Here is a 25,768-nt window from a genome sequence, read left to right as displayed (position 1 = left end):
ATAGAGGCCTGGCTTGGTCTTCTCTCCGGGTTCATCTTGCGGCCCTGTCGGCTTTTCGAGGGTTGGTGTCAGGTCAGCGTTTATCGGCTCTTCCTGATGTGATTAGGTTTTTGCGGGCGGCCAGGTTGCTTAGGCCTCCCCTACGGCCCTCGGTTCCCTCTTGGGATCTTAATCTGGTGCTTTCTGTATTGGTGCGTCCGCCTTTCGAGCCGTTGGACGACTGTTCTTTGAAGGACCTTACTTTGAAGGCGGTCTTTTTGGTGGCCATTACTTCTGCTAGGCGTGTTTCTGAGCTGCAGGCTTTCTCTTGTAGGACTCCCTTCTTGGAGTTTTCTAGGGAGCGGGTCGTCTTGCGGCCTGTTCCTTCCTTTCTGCCTAAGGTTGTTTCTCCTTTTCATGTCAATCAATCGGTGGTTCTCCCGGTCTTGGGTGGTCGGGAGGGCTCTTCTGAGCAACGGCAGCTGCGCAAGTTGGATGTCGGTCGGGTCCTTCGCTCTTATGTGCAGCGGACCCAGGAATTCCGGAAGTCCGATCGTCTCTTTGTCCTCCTGGCGGGTCCTCGTCGGGGAGCTGGCGCTTCTAAGGCTACTATTGCGCGCTGGATCAAGGAGACGATTGCTTCCGCTTATCTTCTGAAACAGCAGCCTGTTCCGGAGTTTCTCAAGGCTCATTCCACTCGGGGTCAGGCGGCTTCTTGGGCTGAGTCGTCGCTCGTGCCTCCTGTGGATATTTGTAAGGCTGCGGTTTGGTCCTCCTTGCATTCCTTTGTTCGTCATTATCGGGTTGATGTGCAGGCGCGTCGGGACGCGGTGTTCGGTGAGCGTGTACTGGTATCGGCCCTTCGGGGGTCCCGCCCGTGAGAGGGACTGCTTTGGTACGTCCCATTCGTAAAGTTAACCTCTACTGGTCTGGAGAGTGCTAAAGAAGGAGAAATTAGGTTCTTACCTGCTAATTTACTTTCTTTTAGCTTCTCCAGACCAGTAGAGGTCCCCACCCTGTCTGTTGTTGTTGTTGTTGGGGCTGTTGCGCGGGCAGTTTTTGGTTTTTTTGCTGCGGGTTCTAGTATTTTTCTAGGGCCGGGGAGAATTGAAGAACAGCGGCTGTGGCTCGGCTGGCTTAGCTGGCGAGCTGTGGGGACATTCTTCCTTCGGGAATTTCTCCTCTGCATTTTCCAACAGCATTTTGGGTTTTGTTATTTGTTACTCCTTTCGGAGTATTGTTTTTTCTCTCTGTTGTTTTCCAGTTCTTGGTTCTGCTTGGCTATTCGGCAGACTGAGGGAAATAGAGAGGAGGGGCTAGGATATACTGTCCCAAAGTTTTGTTTTCAGTCTCCACCTGCTGGTCATGATTAGATATATACCCATTCGTAAAGTTAACCTCTACTGGTCTGGAGAAGCTAAAAGAAAGTAAATTAGCAGGTAAGAACCTAATTTCTCCTTCAGCCTGTAGAAATTTCACACAGGAAACACACACAAGCAGTCTTAGAGTCCAGAAGGAAGCGCTCCAAATGAATGGTCTCTCCCCCTTTTATTGAGAATCATAGCTCCATTAATTACTTAGCTAAAGCTCTACAAGGTTATAATTTCATAATGCATTTACAGTGAGGATTAGGCCAAAGTAATTCATTGTTTACATATTTCATGTGCTTCTCAAAGTTACTATCTCACGTGACATCTGAATACATATAATGGTTATAATAAAGTGATTCCCAATGTGTACATTTCTGATATGTGACAGTCCAAAGGTTATAATGCATACTCCTTAAGCTTTCTTGATTAGCCTTAAGTCAAGCCCTGCTCAGGCAAAGTCTAATTGTTGCCCATATAAGGGATGCTTAAACAAGATAAGGAATAAGGGTAAATGTGTGTCAGGTTAATATGTGACAGGAAGGGAGGAGAAATGCCTCAGTATTCTGTCACAAGGTGCAAACCTTGTCCTTGCTTAGAAAGTATATGTGGCAAAATAAAGACTGACTCACTCAGTATAGCCAACATATGAGAAGGACAAGCACTACTGTCTCAAAGCTCAGAGACTTGTAACTCTGAAGAGGGGAAGATAATCCTCTCTTAGGAAAAGAGTTTTACATCCAATCATGGCTAGAAATGCAGTAAGGGCAAGTCCAACTCAAGAAGGCAACTGTTTGTAATGCTTACAATACTAATGTATAAGTTGATTCGTTGCACAGAAGTATAAGTTGTATAAGTTGGTTGCACAGAAGTTTTCTATTGTTTGACCGACCGCAGTTTGAACACCTTTATTAGTGTGATTCTTTTGCAAGCATTTTGTGTGTGTGGCGGGGTCTCCTGAAGCAGACGCCGAAACGGGGCCGCGTCGGGACCCTGAATATAGCTTTAAGCTTACAAGATAAGTTCACTCTCTGTACAACCTGAATGCAATCTCCTACTTTTTTCAAAAAAACGAATCAACTTATACATTAGTATTGTAAGCATTACAAACAGTTGCCTTCTTGAGTTGGACTTGCCCTTACTGCATTTCTAGCCATGATTGGATGTAAAACTCTTTTCCTAAGAGAGGATTATCTTCCCCTCTTCAGAGTTACAAGTCTCTGAGCTTTGAGACAGTAGTGCTTGTCCTTCTCATATGTTGGCTATACTGAGTGAGTCAGTCTTTATTTTGCCATTTAATGTTTTTTCTGACTCTGGCTGATACATTGTCCCTGCTGTTGTGGAAACATAGAAAGTATATGTGGCAGGAGGAAGAGGGAATGAGAAACAGGGCCTCAGATCCAAACACAGGCCTAGATCCGTACACAGGGCCTAGATCCACACACAGGGCCTAGGTCAGTGTGCCAACCTGGCCTGGTTCAGAACCGCCTGTGTGCTGACCTTGCCTGTGTTCTGATGCCCTGGATCAGAACTTATCAGATCTCCATCCCTAGAATCACCACTGGTCATCTTCACTTTTTTGTGCCCTGACATTCTTGTGATGGTGTTTGTCTCGTGTTTTACAAAATATTTTTTTGGTTTTTTGTGATAACCTTTTCCCTCAGGATGAGGATGATAATGATGATGACGACACACAGAAAAAAGACACAAAAGAACGTGTAACTCCAGGAAAGCTAAAATTAACATTTGAAGAACTAGAAAAACAAAGGCAAGATCAAGAAAAAAGGCGTGCTGAAGAGGAAGCAAAAAAACGTTTAGAAGAGGAGAGACGTACCTTTGAGGAAGCCCGACTTCAAATGGTAAATACTGGTGTGCACTGATTTTAAGTTATTTGCTGAGAGTTACACCAACTTCTATTAAATCCCAATAAACATAGATCTGTATTTAAATAACGTAATCAGTGGTGTAACAAGGGGAGTGGGGGCAGGTGGACTGCCCTGGGTGCTAACTGCCGGTGCCTCTCTTATTCCTCCCTTCCCCCCGCTCCGAGCGATAGAATAGAATACGATAGTTAATATCTGATTCCCCTTTCATCTGAGTTAACCAGAAGTCACTGAAAATGTGCCACTTCAGAGTTTGCAATAGTATAATATTTAATATGTTCATAAAAAAATATCTCTCTCCATAATACTACGAGAGATCTTCAAAAGTTTTCCGCACTTTTATTTTTTAAATATCTCAAAAGCAAATTACATCACTTTTCCAAATAATCACTCTATTTTGCGATATATTTTTCCCATTATCTTCATCCATAGACATGATCCTGGCTTGTGAGAATATAATGCCTGCTGGTTCTCAGAGAAAGCAAAAGAACATAAGAATTTCCCATACTGGGACAGACCGAATGTCCATCAAGCCCAGTATCCTGTTTCCAACAGTGGCCAACCCAGGTCCCAAGTACCTGGAAGAAACCCAAAGAGTAGCAACATTCCGGAGCTGAGATTATGATGTCATAATGCCTCATTCCACCAGTGCCTAAGAGCCAACCTTATCAGTGATGTCACAATGGCTTGATTGTTTCCAACAGTGGCCAACCCCAGGTCCCAAGCACCTAGCTAGATCCCAAGTAGCAAAACAGATTCTGTGCTGCTTCTGTAGTTAGAAGCTGTTTCCAGAGATTACGAATGATCAGATCATTAGCCTCATTTCTTGATTCAACTTTCCTGAACGTCCTCATACATTCATTGGTCATATCAAAACTTGATTACTGCAACTCTTTGTAGAAAGTAATCACCTTAAAAGAACTCCGCCGATTACAAATAATACAGAATACTGCTATCAAAATTATCACAAACAGCAAAAAATTCAATCACATAACCCCACATCTTAAAAAAAGCTCACTGGTTACCCATATCCCATAGAATTTCCTAACTTTCAATATATATATATATTGTTTAAATTCTTTATTTATTATTTTAAACTTTTTGACAAAACATTTAGTCAAAAAAGAAATAATACAATACCAGTTTTAACATTTTTCAAGAAGTATCACAAACACACAGGAAAAACTAGTATCAGGAAAATTAACTTTCAAAATATTAACAGTTAAAGCTCCAACATTCTTGGAAAGGTAGCTTCTTTAGCACTCTCCAGACCAGTAGAGGTTAACTTTACGAATGGGTATATATCTAATCATGACCAGCAGGTGGAGACTGAAAACAAAACTTTGGGACAGTATATACTATCCTCCCTTCTCTATTTCCCTCAGTCTTCTTTCAGTCTCCAGCAGGTGTTGAGTGATCTGTACCCATCTCTCTTGGTAGGGCTGTTGGAATTTGTTTAGGGGTTTATTGTCCCTGTTTTTGGCCGGACGGAGCTTGGTCGGGCCCTGTTTGGGGGTCCGTCCGACCTCGGGGGTGTCAAACCCGGCGGGTCACGAGCGGGGTCCCTCCCCCCACTTCCTCCACCTCCCCACATTTTTTTAGAGGAGCCTCAGCAGTAAGCCTTGCCCCCTAAGTCAAGCAAGGCATATTGCTTCGAGAGCCTGTGGAGTCTGTTCTGTAAAAAAATAAAAAAAATAAAAAAAATCCTGAGGTAGTGCTGGTCTGAAGGGTTGTTTCCCTTTAAGAAAACTGTATTTTACTGTATTTTTTCATGTAACCAGCACTTTTTTATAGCTAGGTCGCGTCTGGAGCAATTGTGCCCTTCTCCGGGGGAGTAGGCCACAATTTTAGTCCAGCCGCGAGGCACTCGCGGCCGGCCTGAACTCGGCGGTTTGGGTCGGTGAGGTGGTGGAGCTCCGTCGGCAGCGGCTGCAGGCGCCCAGAGCTCCCCGCCGATGGTGCCTCGCGAGTCGGCTTGGAGCAGTGGGGAAGCCCGGTCTTCCACAACCGCCCACGGAGGGATTCCCCGAAGGATTCCCTCTCAGCTGATTTTTTGACAGCTGATGCCGACTTGCCTGTCTTAGCGGCTGAGACTGTTCAGTCTTCTCAGCCGCTACAGGCCATGGAGGGAGCATTTTTGGCGGGAACTTCGCCATTTTCTTTGTCTGGCCCCTCCATTTTGTCTGCAACCTCAGGTGACCTTTCCCCTGTATGGCGAACACAGGGGCAGGTTTCAGCATGGACCCCTGCTGGGGCAGGGAGTCCCTGGGGACCCCCAGGGGTTTTTTGCCCCCAATTTATTTTCTTTCTTTGTGCGGACTTTTGGGGGTCCCACGTGCGCCTGGGGGGTTTCGGGGGGGGTTTCCCTCCGCGCCCCCTATGGCTTTGCCTCCCTCTTTTCGTTTGGCGTCCCCTCTTCCTCCTCCCTCATCCAAGCGCCCGCGGGGGGGCTTGGATTGCGAATTGGTGGGCGGAGGAGCGTGTTGGCCTGGTTGAGGACCTGGCTGCTTTGGCGGGCTTCCAGGATCCTCTAGAGGGGACGCCTGTTGGCAGCGGGGCGGCGGGTTTCCCGTCTTCCAGAGCAGATGCGTCCGTGGTGCGCTTTTTATTCAGAGGGATGAGCTTTTAGACCTGTGTAGCAGGTCTCCTTGGTGCTGCATTTTTGCAGTGGCGCCGCCGGAGACCCCGCGTATGGGGGCCCCTCTGCTTCAGGGGGTCTGTCCTGGTTCCCGCTCTTTTCCTGTGCGTCAGGATTTGCGGGATTTTGTGTTGGCGCAGTGGCCTATGGGCGCAGTTTCGTTTGGTGTGCGCCTTGGCTCTTGGGTATCCCGTCCCGGAGGGAGGTAGGGCTACCTTAATTTCGCCAATGGGGAACGCGGTGGTCTCGGCACTTCCTAAGCGGCATACCGTGCCTGTTATGGACGGTTCTGCTCTTAGGGTCTCGGAGGCGCGTGCGTTAGAGACTCTTCTTAAGTATGATTTTGATGTCTCTGCCTTTGGGGTCCAGGCGGCTGTTTGTGGGGAGCTAGTCGCTCGCGCCGTGTTTCGGTGGGCTGAGCGTGTCCTGGATCGGGAGTCTGATGACTGGTCTCTAGTGGATCAGGAGGTAGCGAAGATTGCGATGGCTGCCTCGTTCCTCTCAGATGCTCTTTATGACTTGGTGCGGATTTCGGCTAAGTCTATGGCATGGCCGCGCGGCGTATTTTGTGGCTGCGCGCTTGGGCGGCGGATTCTGCGTCCAAAGCTAAGTTTACTAAAGTTCCCTTTAGGGGGTCTTTTTGTTTGGAGAGGAATTAGATGAGTTGATTCAGACTCTGACGGACTCGAAGGTGCCCCGTCTGCCTGAGGACCGTGCCCGCCCTGCGTCTAGGTGTGGGGCTGCCCGGGGGTGTTTGCGGGAATTTCGCAAGTATCGCCCGGGGCGTGGGGCTGCTTCTTTCCCGGCTCAGGGCTTTTCCCGGGGTCGGTTCTTCCAGCGCATGCAGCCCTTTCGGGGGGCCCGTCGGGGGGCAGGGAATCCCTCCGCCGGTTCCCCCGCTTCCCGTCCTGCGCAATGACTCCTTGCCGGCGCCCCCTTTGGTTCCGGTGGGGGCCCGGCTGCGCAAATTTTTCCCCAAATGGGCCGAGATCGCATCCGATCAGTGGGTCCTTGAGGTGGTGCGGGACGGTTACGCTCTGGAGTTTACCCGCTCTCTGCCGGACCTTTTCCTCGCTTCTCCATGTCAGACTCCATGGAAGACGCAGGCTTTTCGTCAGACCCTTCAGCGTTTGCTAGATCTCGAGGCAGTGGTGCCGGTGTCCCCTACGGAGTGGGGCACCGGCAGGTACTCCATTTACTTTGTGGTGGCCATAAAGGAGGGGACCTTTCGGCCCATCCTGGATTTGAAAGGGGTCAACAGAGCTCTCAAGATTCCGTCTTTCCGCATGGAAACGCTGCGGTCGGTCATTCTGGCGGTTCAGCCGGGGGAGTTTCTTACGTCTCTCGATCTGACGGAGGCCTACTTGCAGGTTCCAATTCGGGCCTCTCATCAGCACTTCCTTCGCTTTGCGATCTTGGGGCGGCACTTTCAGTTCTGTGCGCTTCCCTTTGGTCTGGCCACGGCTCCTCGGACGTTCACCACGGTAATGGTGGTCGTCGCGGCAGCCTTGCGGTCGGTGGGCATCCTGGTTCACCCCTACCTGGACGACTGGTTGATTCGGGCAAAGTCGTTGCAGGAGAGCTCCCGGGTTACGGCTCGGGTGGTGGAGTTTCTCCGGTCGCTGGGCTGGGTGGTCAACCTTTCCAAGAGTCGGTTGGTCCCGGCTCAGCGTCTGGAGTGCCTTGGGGTTATGTTCAACATCTCCTTGGGGAAGGTCTTCCTTCCAGAGGCCCGGGTGAGCAAATTGCAATCTCAGATTCGCCTGCTTTTGGCGTCCCGGGGTCCTCGGGCGCGAGATTTCCTCCAAGTCCTGGGGTCAATGGCGGCGTCCCTGGACGTGATGAGGTGGGCGCGGGCCCACATGCGTCCTCTTCAGTATGCTCTGCTCCGGAGGTGGTCTCCCCGGAGGCAAGATTTGGATGTTCCGGTTCCCCTGCGAGGCTTGGCGCGCTGCAGTCTGCGCTGGTGGCTCCGGACCCCTCACCTGGTTCAGGGGGTGGGTCTGGATCTCCCGCAGTGGACGGTGCTCCTTACGGATGCGAGTCTCCTCGGTTGGGGGGCTCAGTTTATGGGCCACTCAGCTCGGGGCTCCTGGTCCGCGGAGGAGGCCTCCTGGTCGATCAACGGGTTGGAGACCAGAGCGGTCAGGCTGGCGCTGTTAGCTTTCCACTCCCTTTTGCTGGGCAAGTCGGTCAGAGTCCTGTCGGACAATGCCACGGCGGTGGCTTATGTCAATCGTCAGGGGGGCACCAAGAGCACTCCTGTGGCGCAGGAGGCGGCTCGGCTCATGGTTTGGGCGGAGTCCCATCTTCTGGACCTCTCGGCTTCTCATATAGCCGGGGTAGAAAATGTTCAGGCAGACTTCCTCAGTCGTCACTTCCTGGATCCAGGAGAGTGGTTTCTCGGCGCCGGAGCGTTTCGGTTGATAGTGCAAGATTGGGGGCAGCCCCTGATGGACCTGATGGCCACGAGTGGCAACGCCAAAGTGCCCCGCTTCTTCAGTCGTCGCAGGGAAGGGCTGGCCGAGGGTCTGGATGCTCTGGTCCAGCCGTGGCCAACGGAGGGGCTGTTGTATGTGTTCCCTCCTTGGCCGCTGGTGGGCAGAGTGCTTCTTCGCATTGTTCACCATCCGGGTTTGGTGGTGCTGGTGGCTCCGGATTGGCCTCGACGTCCGTGGTATGCGGATCTGGTGAGGCACCTGGTGGCGGTTCCTCTTCCTCTGCCTCTCTCGGACGACCTTCTGATGCAGGGTCCCATTCCCTTGTTCGACCCGTCTCTCTTCTGTCTTACGGCGTGGCTCTTGAAAGGGGTCGCCTTAGCAAGAAGGGATATTCAGACAAGGTGATCGCTACACTGTTGGGGTCCCGGAGGCTTTCTACCTCTCGGGCTTATGTGCGGGTTTGGCGTCTCTTTGAGGAATGGTGTCGGGCGCGGGGAGTGACCTCTTTTCGCGCTTCTCTGCCTAACATTCTAGAGTTCTTGCAGGATGGCCTGGATAGAGGCCTGGCTTGGTCTTCTCTCCGGGTTCATCTTGCGGCCCTGTCGACCTTTCGAGGGTTGGTGTCAGGTCAGCGTTTATCGGCTCTTCCTGATGTGATTCGGTTTCTGCGGGCGGCCAAGTTGCTTAGGCCTCCCCTACGGCCCTCGGTTCCCTCTTGGGATCTTAATCTGGTTCTCTCTGTTTTGGTGCGCCCGCCTTTCGAGCCCTTGGACGACTGTTCTTTGAAGGACCTTACTTTGAAGGCGGTCTTTTTGGTGGCCATTACTTCTGCTAGGCGTATTTCTGAGCTGCAGGCTTTCTCTTGTAGGGCTCCCTTCTTGGAGTTGTCTAGGGAGCGGGTCGTCTTGCGGCCTGTTCCTTCCTTTCTGCCGAAGGTTGTTTCTCCTTTTCATGTCAATCAATCGGTGGTTCTCCCGGTCTTGGTGGTCGGGAGGGCTCTTCTGAGCAACGGCAGCTGCGCAAGTTGGATGTCGGTCGGGTCCTTCGCTCTGATGTGCAGCGGACCCAGGAATTCCGGAAGTCCGATCATCTCTTTGTCCTCCTGGCTGGTCCTCGTCGGGGAGCTGGCGCTTCTAAGGCTACTATTGCGCGCTGGATCAAGGAGACGATTGCTTCCGCTTATCTTCTGAAACAGCAGCCTGTTCCGGAGTTTCTCAAGGCTCATTCCACTCGGGGTCAGGCGGCTTCTTGGGCTGAGTCGTCGCTCGTGCCTCCGGTGGATATTTGTAAGGCTGCGGTTTGGTCCTCCTTGTATTCTTTTGTTAGACATTATCGGGTTGATGTTCAGGCGCGTCGGGACGCGGTGTTCGGTGAGCGTGTTCTGGTATCGGCCCTTCGGGGGTCCCGCCCGTGAGAGGGACTGCTTTGGTACGTCCCATTCGTAAAGTTAACCTCTACTGGTCTGGAGAGTGCTAAAGAAGGAGAAATTAGGTTCTTACCTGCTAATTTACTTTCTTTTAGCTTCTCCAGACCAGTAGAGGTCCCCACCCTGTCTGTTGTTGTTGTTGTTGTTGGGGCTGTTTTCGCGGGCAGTTTTTGTTTTTTGCTGCGGGTTCTAGTATTTTTCTAGGGCCGGGGAGAATTAAAGAACAGCGGCTGTGGCTCGGCTGGCTTAGCTGGCGAGCTGTGGGGACATTTTCCTTCGGGTATTTCTCCTCTGCATTTTCCAACAGCATTTGGGTATGTTATTTGTTACTCCTGTTCGGAGTATTGTTTTCTTCCTGTTTTCCAGTTCTTGGTTCTGCTTGGCTATTCGGCAGACTGAGGGAAATAGAGAAGGGAGGATAGTATATACTGTCCCAAAGTTTTGTTTTCAGTCTCCACCTGCTGGTCATGATTAGATATATACCCATTCGTAAAGTTAACCTCTACTGGTCTGGAGAAGCTAAAAGAAAGTAAATTAGCAGGTAAGAACCTAATTTCTCCTTATCCCATACATCCCAACTAGAAACCTAAGATCAGAGGAAAAAAAATCTGTTTGTGGTCCCGTCGCTAAGAATTATAAATACAGTCAAACCTCGGTTTGCAAGTAACGCGATTTGCGAGTGTTTTGCAAGACGAGCAAAACACTCTAGCAAATCTTGCCTCGCAAACCGAGCGTTGACTTGATATGCGAGCCCCCCCCCTACAAACTGGCACGCAGCACCAACCCACAGGACATGCCAGTGCCCAAAGAGCCTGCCACTTGCCGCGCTTCTGCTTGGCCTTGAGCACCTGCGCATGCTCAAGGCCTTCTGGCTCCCGCTCTCTCCGAGATTCTAATCGCTTTGAAATGATGATATTGCGATTGAATAAAATTTTTTTATAGAAGTTGAAACTTGAAAAATCTTAAGCTGTGGATTTCCCCAAGCCATCTCATTAATGGCCTATGGACTAGCAAGTGTATTCCAAGGACAGCAGGCATATAATTATCACAACCCATCCACCTCCCCAAGCTGGCTTCTTAGATTTTTTACTGAACTGATGATCCCGCAAGCCAGTGTCGAGCAGGAAGGCACCGGTACGTGCACAGTATGGCACTGCCAAAAATAATTTTAAGTGACAGTGCACTTGGTAGTTTTCATTCTGAGTTCCTTGGATGATATTACCTACATGTGTGAATATATGCCTGCTGTCCTTGGGGTTTTTTTTTGGCTCTAAGGAAGTTTTAAGATCTCATTGGTATTTTAGTATTGGCCTCACATGTTTGTTCCCATATCATTTTTAATCTCTGCTCTTTGTAGAATTATTGTTCTGTCATATATCTTCTATAAAAAGAAAAACAAGGAAAGCTAATATAGGTACAGATGAGTCAGATTCGCCTAATGTCTGCTTAGCTCCGCCGCGCTTTTGACGCGTCACCCTGTTGCCAGCAATGCAGATATTCTCTTATCAGTTTATTTTACAAAACTCTCTCTGCTTTGGACTGCTCTGATTTTGCTTTACCGGGTTTTTCTTTTATATAAATACCATCTACTAATCAAGAGGTACTACAGGACACTAACTCGTGCTAGCATTGACTATTAATAAGATCCAATGAAAATCAAAAAGGTTATCACGTAAAAATTCCACAACCTTCTTTAATAGCAAAGTTCAAGTGCTTGTGATTCAGCTCTGAATCAGAATGTTTTCTGTGAAACCATTCTCTCCTCCTCTTTGCTTAGGTGTATGATTAAGTTGAAGCTTATCATGTGTGATTCATCTTTGTGATTTCCTTGGATGTTTTTATGTTGCCAGAAGCTAAATGGGTGGAGGTCTGCACTTTCATTTAGAAATTGCATAAAGAAGACCCTGGTAATGGGACAGCATGGGGTATTACTAGTCATATACCAAAGAGTGCATTATGTTTTGACAACTCTTTGGATTATTACCTGCAATGTGATTATCTTTGTTGATGGGGCTTTAGTAAAAGGGCCCCAAGCAATTCACATATGAATTAGCGCACAAGTTGCTGTTCTGTCATGACTCTATGCTATTTAAAAAATGCCAAGCCGATTACCATATCCCTTCTCCAGTCACATACCAATCCATCTGAAACATTTTTCACTATATTTTATTCATCACTAAGTACAAATCAGTCTACTGTCCAAACATAGTAGCATAGTAGATGACGGCAGATAAAGACCCAAATGGTCTATTCAGTCTGCACAACCCTACCCACTCTTTAAATTACTGATTTAATGTAAATTTTCCTTCTTCTTAACTATTGCTGGGCCAGAACCAAAAGCTCTGCCCGGTACTATGCTTAGGTTCCATATACTGAAGTCTCCTTCAAAGCTCACTCCAGCCCATCATCAACCAAATGGCCATATACGAACATAGTCTGTGCAAGTCTGCCCAGTACTGGCCTTAATTTTTTTCTGATTCGAGATCCTCTGTGTTCATCCCACGCTGGGGATATTCATTGGGAACAGGCAAGTGTGGTTTAGGGTGGCTCACTGTATTTTAGAGAACTGGCCCTAAAATTACTCTGACTATATAGATGTGGGGCATGAGGGGAGATGGGAAGGAGTCTTATATCTGTAGGGCTCCTCATGTTAGCAGGCCACAGGTAGGGAGACCCTGTGAGCTCCTCTTCCCTTATTCTGTAGCTTGTGGTTTGCATAGTTGTGTTTTTCCCCTTTCTTAGGCCATGAGCAATTCTATGTTTTGGAGCCACATCCTGCCTGTGTCTAGTGATTGAACATGAGCGTTGCTGTGATCCTGGGGTCACAGTTTCACTCACCTGTCACCTGGGGTCACAGTTTCACACTCACCTTTATAAAATGGTTGGAGGTGGATGTTCCAGATTTATCCCTTTGGAGAAATCATCTGATTACCCTTTTGATGTGGGAGTGTAGAGATATTGTGGACTTTTCCTCGGTTCCAGGGCGGTTTGTTCAGCAAGTCTGGGAGCCCTTTTGGAGTCGTCTCCTGAATTGCTGAGATACCACTTAGATATGCTTTACATTACCACTGAGATATTGTACTTGACCTTTTAGTTTGTCCCTAAATGTTACTGCTGGAAGGAGGACTGGGGTGGGGGGGGGTGGGATGTGAGGGAGTTGGGGGTTTGGGATGCTTTTGCACTGGGTAGTTTGTATATAAAACTTGAGTTTATCTGTATTAATGTGCACCTGCTGTATCTTTGCGATACTGAGCTCAATAAAAATTATTTGACCATAAATATGTGCCTTCTGTAGCGAAGGCACAGGAGACAAGGGCCTCAGTCTCCTGGAGGGAGTAATTGGGCTCCCTTCCAATGGACATGCTCCTATCTCGTCCCTCTCTCTCCTGCTTCTATCTGTACTTCTCTACCTTCTCCCCTCTCTCTCTCTGTAACTTTCTCCTTCCTCCTCTTTCTCATTGCTGTCTCTGTCTACTACCTCTTCTCTTCTCCTCTCTGTAACATCTAACTCCATCAAAGAAACTTTTATCCATGTGTAACACTATAATTCAGCACATCATGGGAAAGTTGTTTTGCCACCAAAGTACCATATTGATGTCATCACTGGCGTTCTCCATAACCGGTAATACAACAGACATTTTTTGTGGGTTATTTTCTACGTGTGCTGATGTTTATTGGCAAACAGTGATAACGTCTGTAGATACTGATTTCCCAGAGGATTATCTGGGTGATTTTCAAAGCATAAATAACTAAGAGAATTTAAATAAACAAAATAGATATGCTAAATCAGGGCTGCCCAAGTCCGGTCCTGATACCAAGAAGGCAGTGCAGGCAAATCTCTCTCATGCATATTCATTGTAGATATCCTGAAAACCTGGCCTGCCAGTAGATCTCGAGGACCGGACTTGGGCAGCCCTGTGCTAAATGATTTAATTAATTGTGCTCAATGACATAAACATATTTAAAAACCAGTGGAAGGCACGAAAGATATGTTCAACACTTATAGCATGGCACATTAATAGCAGATAGTCTCATATGCTCTTGCAAATTGGTTATAATCCAAATGGAGGGCAAAAAGCGTGCCATGTGCCCTTAACCAACTGGAAGAAAAAAGTTCTGTGTGCTGCCAAGTCCCAGTTTCTTCACAAAGTGATTTGAAAGTGCAGGTGCATCAATAAAGATCCAAGTTCATGATTCACACAAAGTCATCATACAGTAAATATATAGTCAATCCAAAGCAAGTTCAACTTCCTCGACACAGATCGTGTTTCAAAAAGACTCTTTCTCAAGAGGAAGAAAAGTGCTGGAGAAATGAAAGCACACAAGCAAAATAAACTATAACAATGGGCACTAAAGCTAAAAATATCAGAAATAATTCAAATAGACTTATCAAACACGTTATCTTGACTTTCTTACTGGGTGAGGAGCAGAGACTGACTTTACCAGGAGCAGCGATATCAAAACCACCGGACAAATTTGTGTCAAAACTCATGAGATTAGCAGCGTTAAATAACATCAAAAGGCACAACGTAAAAGTCACAGCTGAACAGAATACCAGTGAGAACGTCCAGCAGCCCATACAAATTTAAATAGAATATGTGTGGAAATTCAATGTGGCACTAGCCATTCAATTTCTTTGTTAAATGTTTTGAAACAATTTTTTCAAAAGAATGGAGGTGACATATCTCAGCTGCTTACGTACCAGGAGCAGCGGTTGATATTTGCCTGGGGAACAGTGATTCTCCATGGACTTAACATAGAAATTTAGTTATTTTATTCTTTATCTCTCTTTTGTATTGATTTTCAAAACATACCATACATTTTAAGCTTTTTTTGATTATCATTGTTAGATTTTGGACATCTTCCAGGTGACAAATATCTTTGGAGTTGGACATCATATCGAAAATGCCCTCTATGTAGATTAAAATAATATTTAAAATATATAATGTGTACAAATATAACAAAAAATAAATGACAGAAATATTTTTTTCTGATATAGTAATGCTAATTTTGCATCTTGATAAATTTTCAGTTTTTATTTCTTTATTTTGTAGAATAGCTATTACATTGAGTGCAATGTGCATCTTTGTTCATTTTTGTTTATTGGTTTGTTATACAGTCCGTTTTCGTTACTCGCTCATTCACAATGCACGATTTCGCCTATCTCTGGTTGTACCAATTGCAACCAATATTCCCCATTTGCACCACTGTGGTTGCATATTCGCGAACCAGTGCTTACAAATAAATTTTTTTGCTTTCACTTTCACCTCATAGTCAGGCTTTCTTTCTGACCTCCATGTGCACAGTTACTTCAAGTGCTGTCCCACGCAGGAACCTAACCCTATTTTCCCAATAGGTCCACTGTTTACTTTCTGTGGTATTGAGGCGCAACATGTACTGCTGGAATCTATCCTCTATTTTTCCATAGATTCAACATTTCATTATTCATGTTTCGCGATTCGTGAACATTTTTGGGAACCGCACTACTGCGAATAACAAGAACGGACTGTATTCAAAATGATACGCATGAACCCGCAGAGGGATTGCTTTTAGTTCATTCTGATAGATAACTTTTCAGCATACTGTATACCTTTACTATTGGAATAGAAAACATAAGATTCTGAGGCAACCTGGAAAATATCTATTGGTAACAAACATGAATTCAAGTCCTAAATGGTGCACGATACCAAGATAACAAATGCATACTCTTATTCTATAAAAGCTTTTGGACGATGAAGATGACAGTTTGCTTGCAATGTCAAAGGAAATCAATCAGCCTGGAAAATTAAAATTAAGTTTTGAAGAACTGGAAAAGCAACGGCATGAAACAGAAAAGAGAAAAGCTGAAGAAGATGCCAGGCAACGTTTAGAGGATGAGAGACGGCAATTTGCTGAAGCAAGGAAAAGCATGGTAGGACTTTTGCACATTAAAACTTACAATTCTTTGTATGTTTTGCTCAGCTTTGGTGAGTACATTGGTATTGTCTTTTATTGTTATATTACAATCCATTACTTATTTATTTAGATTTATATCCCAAAAAGCTCAGAACAGGTTACAGTTTACAATATAGGGTTTACATACAGTGTGTTGCAATCAGTGGCATAGTAAGGGAGGGGGAGGGTGCCCCCACCATCTTGGAGGGGGTGCCAGCTCTCATTGTCCTCTCCACCCCCTGCTCCTTCCCGACCCCCCCCCTGCTGCGGCATGTGCGCCAACAATTAGCATGTGCCAAATGCTAAGAAGCCCTTATGTATAAAATGGGCTTCTTAGTGTTTAGTTTCTGTTGCACCTTATGGAAAGGACCCTAAATCTTTAAGTTTACTCTGCTTTAAATGTAAAAAAAAAAAAAAATAATAATAATAAAGTATGAAATTGTGTTAGAAAATATTTTGGTCATTAGAACAAAACAAAGTGAGAAACCATGTGAACAGAAAAGGGATGGCTATGTCAATGGTAAATCCATAACTGAGCACCATTTTTCATTAAGATTAATTAAGAACGAAGAATATTTCACTGGAAAAAAAAGCAGATTATTTTGAGGTACTAGTGAACTCCTTAAAGTTTCCTTTTAAAGTAAAAAGATGGGGAAAGTAGAGAGTGCATGCATATTTAGAGAGATTTAGGGCTCCTTTTACAAAGCCATGGTGGAGGTTTTTACTGCAGGCCGGCAAGGTAAATGGTCCAATGCATGTAGAAATTCTATGAGCGTCGGAGCATTTACCTCACTGGCCCATAGTAGAGACCTTTGCCACAGCTTTGTAAAAGCCAGTGTTAATTGTCTAGCCCAGTTCATTTAAGGGGCCCTATTGCTAAAAGGAGTTAAGTGCTAACTGTGTGTTATTTATTTATTTATTTTTGCTGGGGAGTGTCATGGAGGAGGAATGAACATGGGAGTGTTATCCAATTAGAGGCAAATTCTAAAGAGGTGCCTAAATAAATGGGTGTCTAAAGTTAGACACCTAACTTATTCCCCCCCCCCCCAACCAACACTTTTATCAAGCTGCACTAGAGGTTTTTAGCATGGGCCAGCAAGGTAAGTGCTGCATTGCTCATAGGAATTCTATGAGCATCAGAGCACTTTTTGCACCGACTCAAACCAAAAATCTCTAGTACAGTCTGATAAAAGGGACCCTTAGTAATTAGTAAATTGTCTTAAATTATGAGCTTTAACATGCTCATAATTGGGGAAAAAAATTAATTGGGTAATAGGCACCTGTCTTCTTAGATGTGATTCTACAAAAGATAGGCACCTAGGTGCGCCTAACACCAAAGTAAGCGTGTTTAGGGGTGGAGACCAAATTAGTTGCCACTAGATGCGATTCTCTAAAGTACAAAGGGCAGGTCTGATGAATTCTTGAAACCCCAATATGCAGATGTGGGCGATCGGAGGAATGCCCCCATCTGCCTGCCCGGATCGCTCTCTGAAATGAAGGCATACAAACGGAACTACATATACGGTAGATGCCGTATGACCTAGAAGGTGTAACATCTGTCTTGCCTTGAGATATGTTCACAATTAGACTGTCTGGCAGAGGTGTAGGAGATTGTCGAGCTTCTGTTGAGGTAAGAAAGCACAAGTCCGAGTGGTATCTAGAAGGACTCCTATGAACTCTAGTTGCTAAGTCAAAAAAAGGTGTGATTTTGAATAGTTGACTATGAATCCCAGGAGCTCCAGGGAGCGTATCGTAGAAGTGGTTGTTTGACAAGGCCAAACAGTAGTACTTTGTATTGGAAATGTCAAGACCCCACTTGAAATTGGAGGTATTTTCTGTGGGCTGGTAATATTGGAATAAGAGTGTAGGCTTCTTTTAAATCTAGAGAACAAAGCCAATCATTCTTTTCCAGTAGAGATAACAAGAGTTCCTAGAGAAACCACATGAAATCTCTCACTAAATATTTCTTGAAAGCCCACAGATCTACTATAGAATGAAGATCTCTGGTTTTCTTCGGAATTAGGAATTAGGAAGTATTTGGAGTAGAACCCTCTGCCCCTCTCCTTTGATGGAACTGGTTGTATTGCATTGAGGTAAAGAAGGACTGAGAAGAAGCTCCTGGTGAAGCAGAGATTTTTAAAGCAGTTTGAAAGTAGACTCTTTTGAAAAGTGAGTTGAAGGCTTTTGCAGAAAGTAGAGGGCATATTCTTGAGAGACTACCTGAAGGACCCATCTATCTGATTTGATAAATATGGTGGATCCAAACCACCCATCTGGCAACTCTGTTGGAAGAGAAAGAGACTTTGGCTATGCTCTCCATGAGAAAGTCAAAAAGACTGCTGAGATGTTTATTGTTTGTCTCTGCTGATTAGGCCATCTATGAGTATACTGGCATGATGAGGAGGCAGGTTGAGAAAAGCGACACTTGGAAGGGTAGTAAGGTTGCTGTCGATAAGGAGCTGAATATTTATGAGGATTGCTGTGTAGTTGGAGCAGATTGTGTCTTAGATAATGTCATACAGTCAGTATGCTTCTTTATCACTGTACATGGGATCTTCGATAGACAGTCTTGGATATCGAGCTTTAAATTGGAAATACGGAGCCATGCTTGTCTGTGCATAGCAATGGAAACAGCTGATGTTCTAGAAGAAGAACTAGACCCATTTGATCTCATGGAGAATCTCAACATTGAAACTCAACTCTTGGATGTAGATCGACGTTGAGGTGGTGATTCATGTATGATGAAGATTGACATTAAGGATGTGCTGGACTGAGGCCAAGGTGTGCTGCATTGAGGGAAGCAGTGCCCTAGACTGAAGCAAGATTGCTAAACTCTTGTTGCAGTAAGACCTTAATCTGGTCTTGCAGGGAAGGTCCCCTTAAACCGCTATTGGGTAATAATATAGTGAAGACTAGTGTCCAAAAAATAAGCACTTAGCACAAAAAACAAAAAAAGAACACTACAATCATGAAAGCACTTTATAAACTTGCTCGCGGAGCTCAGAACCGTACGATGGCATAAAGAATCAGACAGGGATAAACCCTGCAATGTGTATTCAATGTGTCTATCATTGCTCCATCCTTGAGTATATATAAAGTTATTTCATGTTTTGCAAAACTTGTTTCCAAAAGTTTATAATGGTTCATGAGTTATCAGTCTTTAATAATATGTAAACTTCAACTTAGCTCAAAACGGATGAATCAAATCCTGAATGTAAAGATGTCTTGCCGAAGCGGAGGTCTGACGCGTTTCGCCAAGAGGGCTTCTTCAGAGAACCTGCTTGAACTGGTTAACATTGAGTGAGAAGAGCATCATTCTAACAAAACAAAAAACAAAAAATGGAAAAATCAATTTTACTGTGTAAAAAAATGGTAACTTTTAAAGCAAACTTACAGCGCTGCTGGTGAATACCTTCAAACTCTCCTGACTTCTCTAATGTCCGATTCACATGACGTCACTCTCAGCTGCGATTCCAATTTAACATATAGCAAAGCTGTCACTAACTTATGCAGGAACGCCCACCACTCTACCTCCCGATTTAACCCTGTAGGAACAACTGTTTCCCAATGATATATCCATGATTGTTCTTTTTTCCACAGAAAGGCTGCCATATTCCCCCCTCTCTTCAGACGTGATACTTCCAAAACCAGAAATTTAAGATCATCTAAAGTATGTGACTGAGTATGCCAATGTTGAGAAAGGGGAGCTCTCAAATCTCCCCTACGAATTTTACTTAAGTGTTCAATAACCTGTACCTTGATAGATCTTGTGGTATAACTTATATAAAACAATTGGCAGGGACAAATGATCATATAGACAACTTCCTCTGAGTTGCAATTCGTCTGTTGTCTGTCTGCGATTCTTTATGCCATCTTACGGTTCTGAGCTCCGCAAGCAAGTTTATAAAGTGCTTTCATGATTGTAGTGTTCTTTTTTTGTTTTTTGTGCTTGCAGGGAAGGTGCCAGTACCAATGTAGTCAAAGGTACAGTTGGCTCAGGTTGATGTCAAGGTGTCAGGGACTTAGAAGGAGGAGGAGGACATCTAGTGGGAGAAAGCATTCCGACCATCAACGCTTCTGAGGAGTTGAAGACAGTGAGGATGAGGAAGTTTGTCTGGAAGGCGAGAGTTGATGCTTCTTAGACTTTTTCCAGAGGTCCTCTGAGGCTCCATGTGTAGAAGAAGAGCCAGAGTCCCTTCTGGAAAGTGCCAGAGGCTGAGTGGGCATCAACGTCAATGGAGGAGGTGCCTGGGCTGCTAATGGATCTATAGACTTAGTAGAAATGGACCCAAGCAGCTTCTGAAACTGAATTTGGCAAGCCTTTATAGCCCTCTTTTGCATGTGAATACAGAGATTACAAGAAATGTCCCGATGCTCAGGACCTAGACACTGCACACACAAGATGTGAGGGTCTGAACCTGAGATGGTCCTGTTACTTGAAGAGCATGCCTTGAATCAACTGGGCATTGGAGACATTGATAAGAAGGCCGCCGACGCTAAGTTAAAGAGATCAATTGTAGGGGGGGAAGTTGAGCATTTTTAATTTTATTTATTTAAAACATTTTTAATCTGCCTTTATCCAAAGCGGCTTACAAATTTACATACATAATAAAATAGCAAAAATATACATCAAATAGAGGAAAATACAGTTACAATATTCTATCTGCATAGCCACAGCATGACTGCATTCAAACTGTTCTTCAATTTAATAAACCATTTACCTGTAAAAACATAACAACTTCCTAAATTGCAGGAGGTTTCTGCAAAAATGTAGCGTTCCTGACAAGGCATTCCACATCAGTGGGCCGGCTAAAGAGTTACAAGTTTCAAGTTTTATTACCATTTGATGAATCGCTTATACAAATTTTCTAAGCGATGAACAATTAAAAAAGCCACATAGTTAGTGGTCTCACATACAGTCGGATATTAAAAAACAACATACCAATTTAAATAAATCGACTAACATTTTAACAGACAGATTAAAGACAGACATGATTGAAGGGGAAAGGGGGGAAAAGTTACAAATTCATTTTATATTGGAAATTACACAAAAGGAAAAAAACGAGAGGGAGGGAAAGGGGTTAATGTGAATAGTATCTATAACAAAATATGAAGGGTCCAAAATAAGGCATATTAAACATCAAAAGCGTCTTGAAACAAAAAAGTTTTCAATAATTTTTTAAAAGATGAAAGATCTTTTTCATTTCTGATATAATGTGACAGTGAATTCCACAATTTAGGAGCCATAACAGAAAACATATCACTTCTTCTTGTGCCAACGATTTTCAAAGAGGGAACTGTTAGTAAATTTAAAGAAGATGATCGTAGAGAACGCGGGGCATTGTATGGAATAATCATTCTTGACATAAATTGTGGTTCATTAAAGATTAGTACTTTGAATACTAAAAATAGTATCTTAAAGTTAATACAGTGGGAAATAGGAAGCCAATGTGATTTAATCATTAGTGGTGTAACATGATCATATTTTTTTGCTTTATGAATAAGTTTTATTGCAAGAACTCTTCGTTCGTACATACCCAAAGAGGAGTTGACATTCCTGGCCTTGACAGAGGTGGAAAGCCACCTGAAGGTCACCAAAAAAGAAACATCACTAAAACAAAAAGAAAATTAAATTAAATATATTAAAATGAAAAAAATGAGGAAAAAGCGGTATGGGAAGGCACTTGAAGAGAAAAATTTACCGTACACAGGAGTGTTCGAAAAACACAACTTCTTTGCTCTGTGGAAAATGAAGAACTGCTAAAGTTTGAAAGTGACAGTACACTTTGGTACATGTCAGTGCCAAGCTGTGTGGATGTCGTCGCCTATATGTGAGAATATACTGCCTGCTTGTTCTCGGAGAAACTTATTTTTGGCAAAAGATGAAGCATGCAATTAGAGGCAAAAACAATGGCTGGAGAACTCCTGGTTTCATACAGAAGAATAATATTGTAACACATTTAAGGCTGGTTTTCAAAGAGGTGATGTTTTGATAATTCTTTAAATCAACTTTCTTAATTAGTCCATCTTCTTTTAGATGAGGATTGCGAAAACACAACATTTTGGTACAATTGCTACAGCTAATGCAAACTTCGTGCTTCCGCGTTGTATATAGTGATGCTTTTTACATTTTGCATTTTTTGGCTTGAATGGCATTTTGGCTGTTATGATATTGAGCACCAAAGTTGCAACTAATCTTGCTGTTTCTTGGAAGTAAAAAAGATTATACAAATTATTTATGAAGGCCATTCTGCAATACCAAGGGATCACTTCATAAATGTATTTGTACATTGGTTGCAATAAATAATGGAAATTCTTATCCTGCTTTTAATCTTTTAGTACACAAGAACATAGCAAAGAAACAAATCTCTGTTGGATGGAATTGATTACACCCCTAACCAGCTCAAACAAGGTTTTCATGTTGAGAGACTACTGCGAAGGAGTGCTGAAAAGTTCTCGGCCAACCAACCAACTTCCTAAATTCCGAGTATTATTTTGACACTGTAGCTGAAAAGTGTTATCTTATTTCGTTAAGTGCCAATTTGCAGAAACAAAATTCTATGTTTTGACATTGTTTCAGATCATTAATTGAACCATATCCACGTCATTCTCTTCTTGATTGGGCTGAGAACTTTTCAGCACCTTTTCATATATTTACAGATGACTGTCTATTTACGTGTCTCAGGAATTTTGCTAAACTAAGACCATCACTTTAGAATAATGCTTTCTAATGCCAGTCCTAGAGTACCCCTGAGCCAATCAGGTTTTCAGGATGCCTACAATGGTACACATGTATAATCAAAAGAGCTGTCCCCCAAAGGTAATCTGTCTGCAGAGAGTGAACAAAGAAAATTTATATAAAGTGCTCAGAGATATGAAACTCTGAAGGGAAGGCTGAAAAACCTCCCTGTAGTAAGAGTTCACTTTCCAGTCATTGCAACTACATAAAATTTTTGATCACGCTCAAAGACTTGATGTGGCTTAAAATGGTATTAAAATCTTTCATTAATTCAAAATGTAATATCTTCTCTCTCTTCATATATCAATCATGCAAATAGTCAGTGGTAGAATTCTTCCCTGCCATGCGGGAGGCCCGGGTTCGATTCCCGGCCAATATACCAAAAATGCAGTGACTATTTGCATGATTGATATATGAAGAGAGAGAAGATATTACATTTTGAATTAATGAAAGATTTTAATACCATTCTAAGCCACACCAAGTCTTTGAGCGTGATCAAAAATTTTATGTAGTTGCAATGACTGGAAGGTGAACTCTTACTACAGGGAGGTTTTTCAGAGTTTCATATCTCTGAGCACTTTATATAAATTTTCTTTGATCACTCTCTGCAGACAGATTACCTTTGGGGGACAGCTCTTTTGATTATACAGAAACCTTTTTCTGACCTTGTTCTTATAGCAAGTATCCCTGAATTCACTTAAGGAAATACAATGGTACACATGCAAAAATATTTACATTTAATGGAGACAACGGCAATAGCATAGCTAGACCTGTTATTTTAAGTGGGTCCAGAGTTATGTTGGGTGGGCCTTCCCAAACTACTCCCCTCCCTCCGCCACCACATAATTTATCCTGCATCTCTCCTGACCTTGGATCTGACACTTGACATCATTCTATGTCAATTGTTCTTTATTGTTGTTATCTGTAAACTCTGATATGTTGATAATTTGATAAATTGCTGTGAACCGCCTAGAACTCCCTGGGTATGGCGGTATACAAGAATAAAGTTATTATTATTATTATTATCAGTCTCCCCTGCTCACAGCCTAGCAACTGACACCCCCTGGTGTACCTCAGTCCCTGGGTGGAGGCGGTGGTGTGCATCTGCTACTTGTGCTGACTTCACAGGCTTCCCCCTGCTGCATCCGGCAGAGGAAAAAAACCAGGAAGTTACATCAGCAAGGGTGGAACTCAGCAGAGGGAAGTCTGCGGGGTCAACGCAGGAAGCAAATATGCATTGCTGCTCCTGCCTGCAAAGGTAATGAGGTTCAGGAAGGGGGGAGGCTTAGAGAGAGTGGGGGAGTTGTCAGGCTGTGGGCCAGTGAGTGGAGGCAAATGCCAGATCCAGTTGTGGGATAGAAGGAAGAAAGGCAGCCATTGCTGAATTGTCTTGGGTGGGCCTGGTTCCACCTAGGTCCACCTGTAGCTAAGCCACTGGAAAATGGGTCACACATGTTTATTGTAGATATCATGTTCAAGCTCTAATTGATTACTGTAACTTCAATGAAAGTGATTCAGATGGAACAGAATGTGGGTGCATGGTTATCAGGGAAGAAAAAGCATGGGTATATTGTGCCAGGTCCTTTTTTCCACTTTGGCTGCCTACTGGATGACATATCAGATTCAAGATTGTTATGCTGATATGTAATTTTTTTTAAAATCGTCAATGCCCCTATCACTTACTATTATCATTGTACCCACGAACACAACCATTGAGATTCAAAGATTAAGGGCAACTGAGTATCCCTTTATTACGCTAGGGGCACAGATTGTGAATTCGGAATGAGGTGTTCTCAATAGCAGGTCCAAACTTGTAGGATGCATTACCTGTTAATATATAACTAGAAACAAACGTTAGATTTAAGGAAAATTGTTAAAACTTTTTCATGAAGTAAATTGAGAGAGAGGTGAAATAAAATAGCCCAGGATCTTGTGAAGAAGCAATGCAAACTCGGGTTTAAATTCTGGTTGAAAGTTACAGTTTATAAGTTTTAAATATTTAATATTATCTATTTCACACATTGTTTATTGTGATTAATGGGTTTTGTGTGTACGTTAATATGATATATTGGAACTGTATCTTAAGTTTTTAAGTAAATAGCCTATTAATGAGACTGGTTAGGGGTACTTCAGGACTGGCTTGAGTGTACAGTGCATCTATATGCACCTATATAAGGCATCTATATCAAATTAAATTTACTACAAAAAAGTCACAATTCTGTGCTCCATTTAGCATGGTGTTGAAAATGCTGTTGTGTTATTAAGTTATCTCCCCATGTCCTAATTATTTTTAAGAGTCCAGACCAGGATAGCATTGAACAGGATGTGGAGAGTTCAAAGATGGAGAGTTTTGAAGCTCAAGAAGTAAGGCATATTTGATTAACCCATTTTTTTGAGTTTTCGTCTCTAGTTAACCTATTGCTTTGCACTATTTTTGAATCTCACATGCATTCCTATAACTTGTCACCAAGATGTACTTTCTTTTCAGAAACATATTCAGTTTTCTCAGAGAAATGGATAGCTGGATCATAAGAACCAGAGTGAAAAGTACTGAAAGAACCTAGGGCTCCTTTTACTAAGGTGTGCTAACGTTTTTAGCGTACGCAGGATATTACCGCACGCTACGCGGCTAGAACTAATGCATCTAGCGCGTGGGGCAATGTAGCATGCGCTATTCCACGCGTTAATGCCCTAACGCAGCTTCGTAAAAAGAGCCCTTAGTATTGCTAGTCTGTATTACAAAAATCAACAAACCTGTATATTTATCCATCTTGTTGATTTTTCAGAAAACTATGACAAGCTGAGGAAAATTTCAGATTGCCTATAGAAATTTGTGCATCCCTCAACACTTTGCTAAAAAAAATTTAAAAAAAAAAAAAAAAGTTCTGTGAACTAAATCATCAGATTCAGTTATCTTTACCACTGCCCTGGAATTAAAAAATCTCTGCTTAACATGATTTAATTGACATTTAGCAGTCCTTCAATAAGATTCCATTTGACTTGTAATTCCAAAACATGTTTTCTAATTTATCATTGTATTGAATAACACTTTCACACAAAAAGTATAAACTTTAAACAGACCTAAAAAAAGGTTTGCTAGGCCAGTGATTCCCAAATTGTGGATTTGTAGTTCCAAAACGTGTTTTCTAATTTATTAGGGTTACTAGACATCCAGGAAAACCTGGACATAGCCTCTTTTTAGAGGACTGTTTGAGTGTCTGGATGGATTTTCCAAAACCCAGCAGTTTGTCTGAAGTTTGGAAGGACCAGAGCTGAGGGCTGCATCTGGAGGGCGTATGATGTCATTGCGTCGCATCTGCGCATGCTTGGAGGCCCTCCAGATGCAGCCCAGACTTGGGTA

General features: G+C 43.8%; 1 protein-coding gene across 8 annotated transcripts in view; it reads left to right on the top strand.

Annotated features, from left to right (window-relative positions):
- NEXN (nexilin F-actin binding protein) overlaps nucleotides 1-25,768 on the top strand; it is a 153,250-nt gene that overhangs the window by 66,900 nt on the left and 60,582 nt on the right. For 4 of the 8 annotated variants that reach the window (XM_033915849.1, XM_033915855.1, XM_033915851.1 and 1 more), the window contains 3 exons: nucleotides 3,011-3,205; nucleotides 15,457-15,645; nucleotides 24,703-24,771. In XM_033915849.1, the coding sequence (XP_033771740.1) occupies nucleotides 3,011-3,205; nucleotides 15,457-15,645; nucleotides 24,703-24,771 (453 nt within the window). The remainder of the gene's footprint in view (nucleotides 1-3,010; nucleotides 3,206-15,456; nucleotides 15,646-24,702; nucleotides 24,772-25,768) is intronic. The other 4 variants (XM_033915852.1, XM_033915853.1, XM_033915854.1 and 1 more) reach the window with 3 other exon arrangements.

This window comes from Geotrypetes seraphini, chromosome 12, assembly GCF_902459505.1.
Source record: "Geotrypetes seraphini chromosome 12, aGeoSer1.1, whole genome shotgun sequence".
Classification (NCBI taxonomy): domain Eukaryota; kingdom Metazoa; phylum Chordata; class Amphibia; order Gymnophiona; family Dermophiidae; genus Geotrypetes; species Geotrypetes seraphini.
Note: the sequence above shows the minus strand (reverse complement) of the source record. Positions and strands in the feature narration are given on the sequence as shown.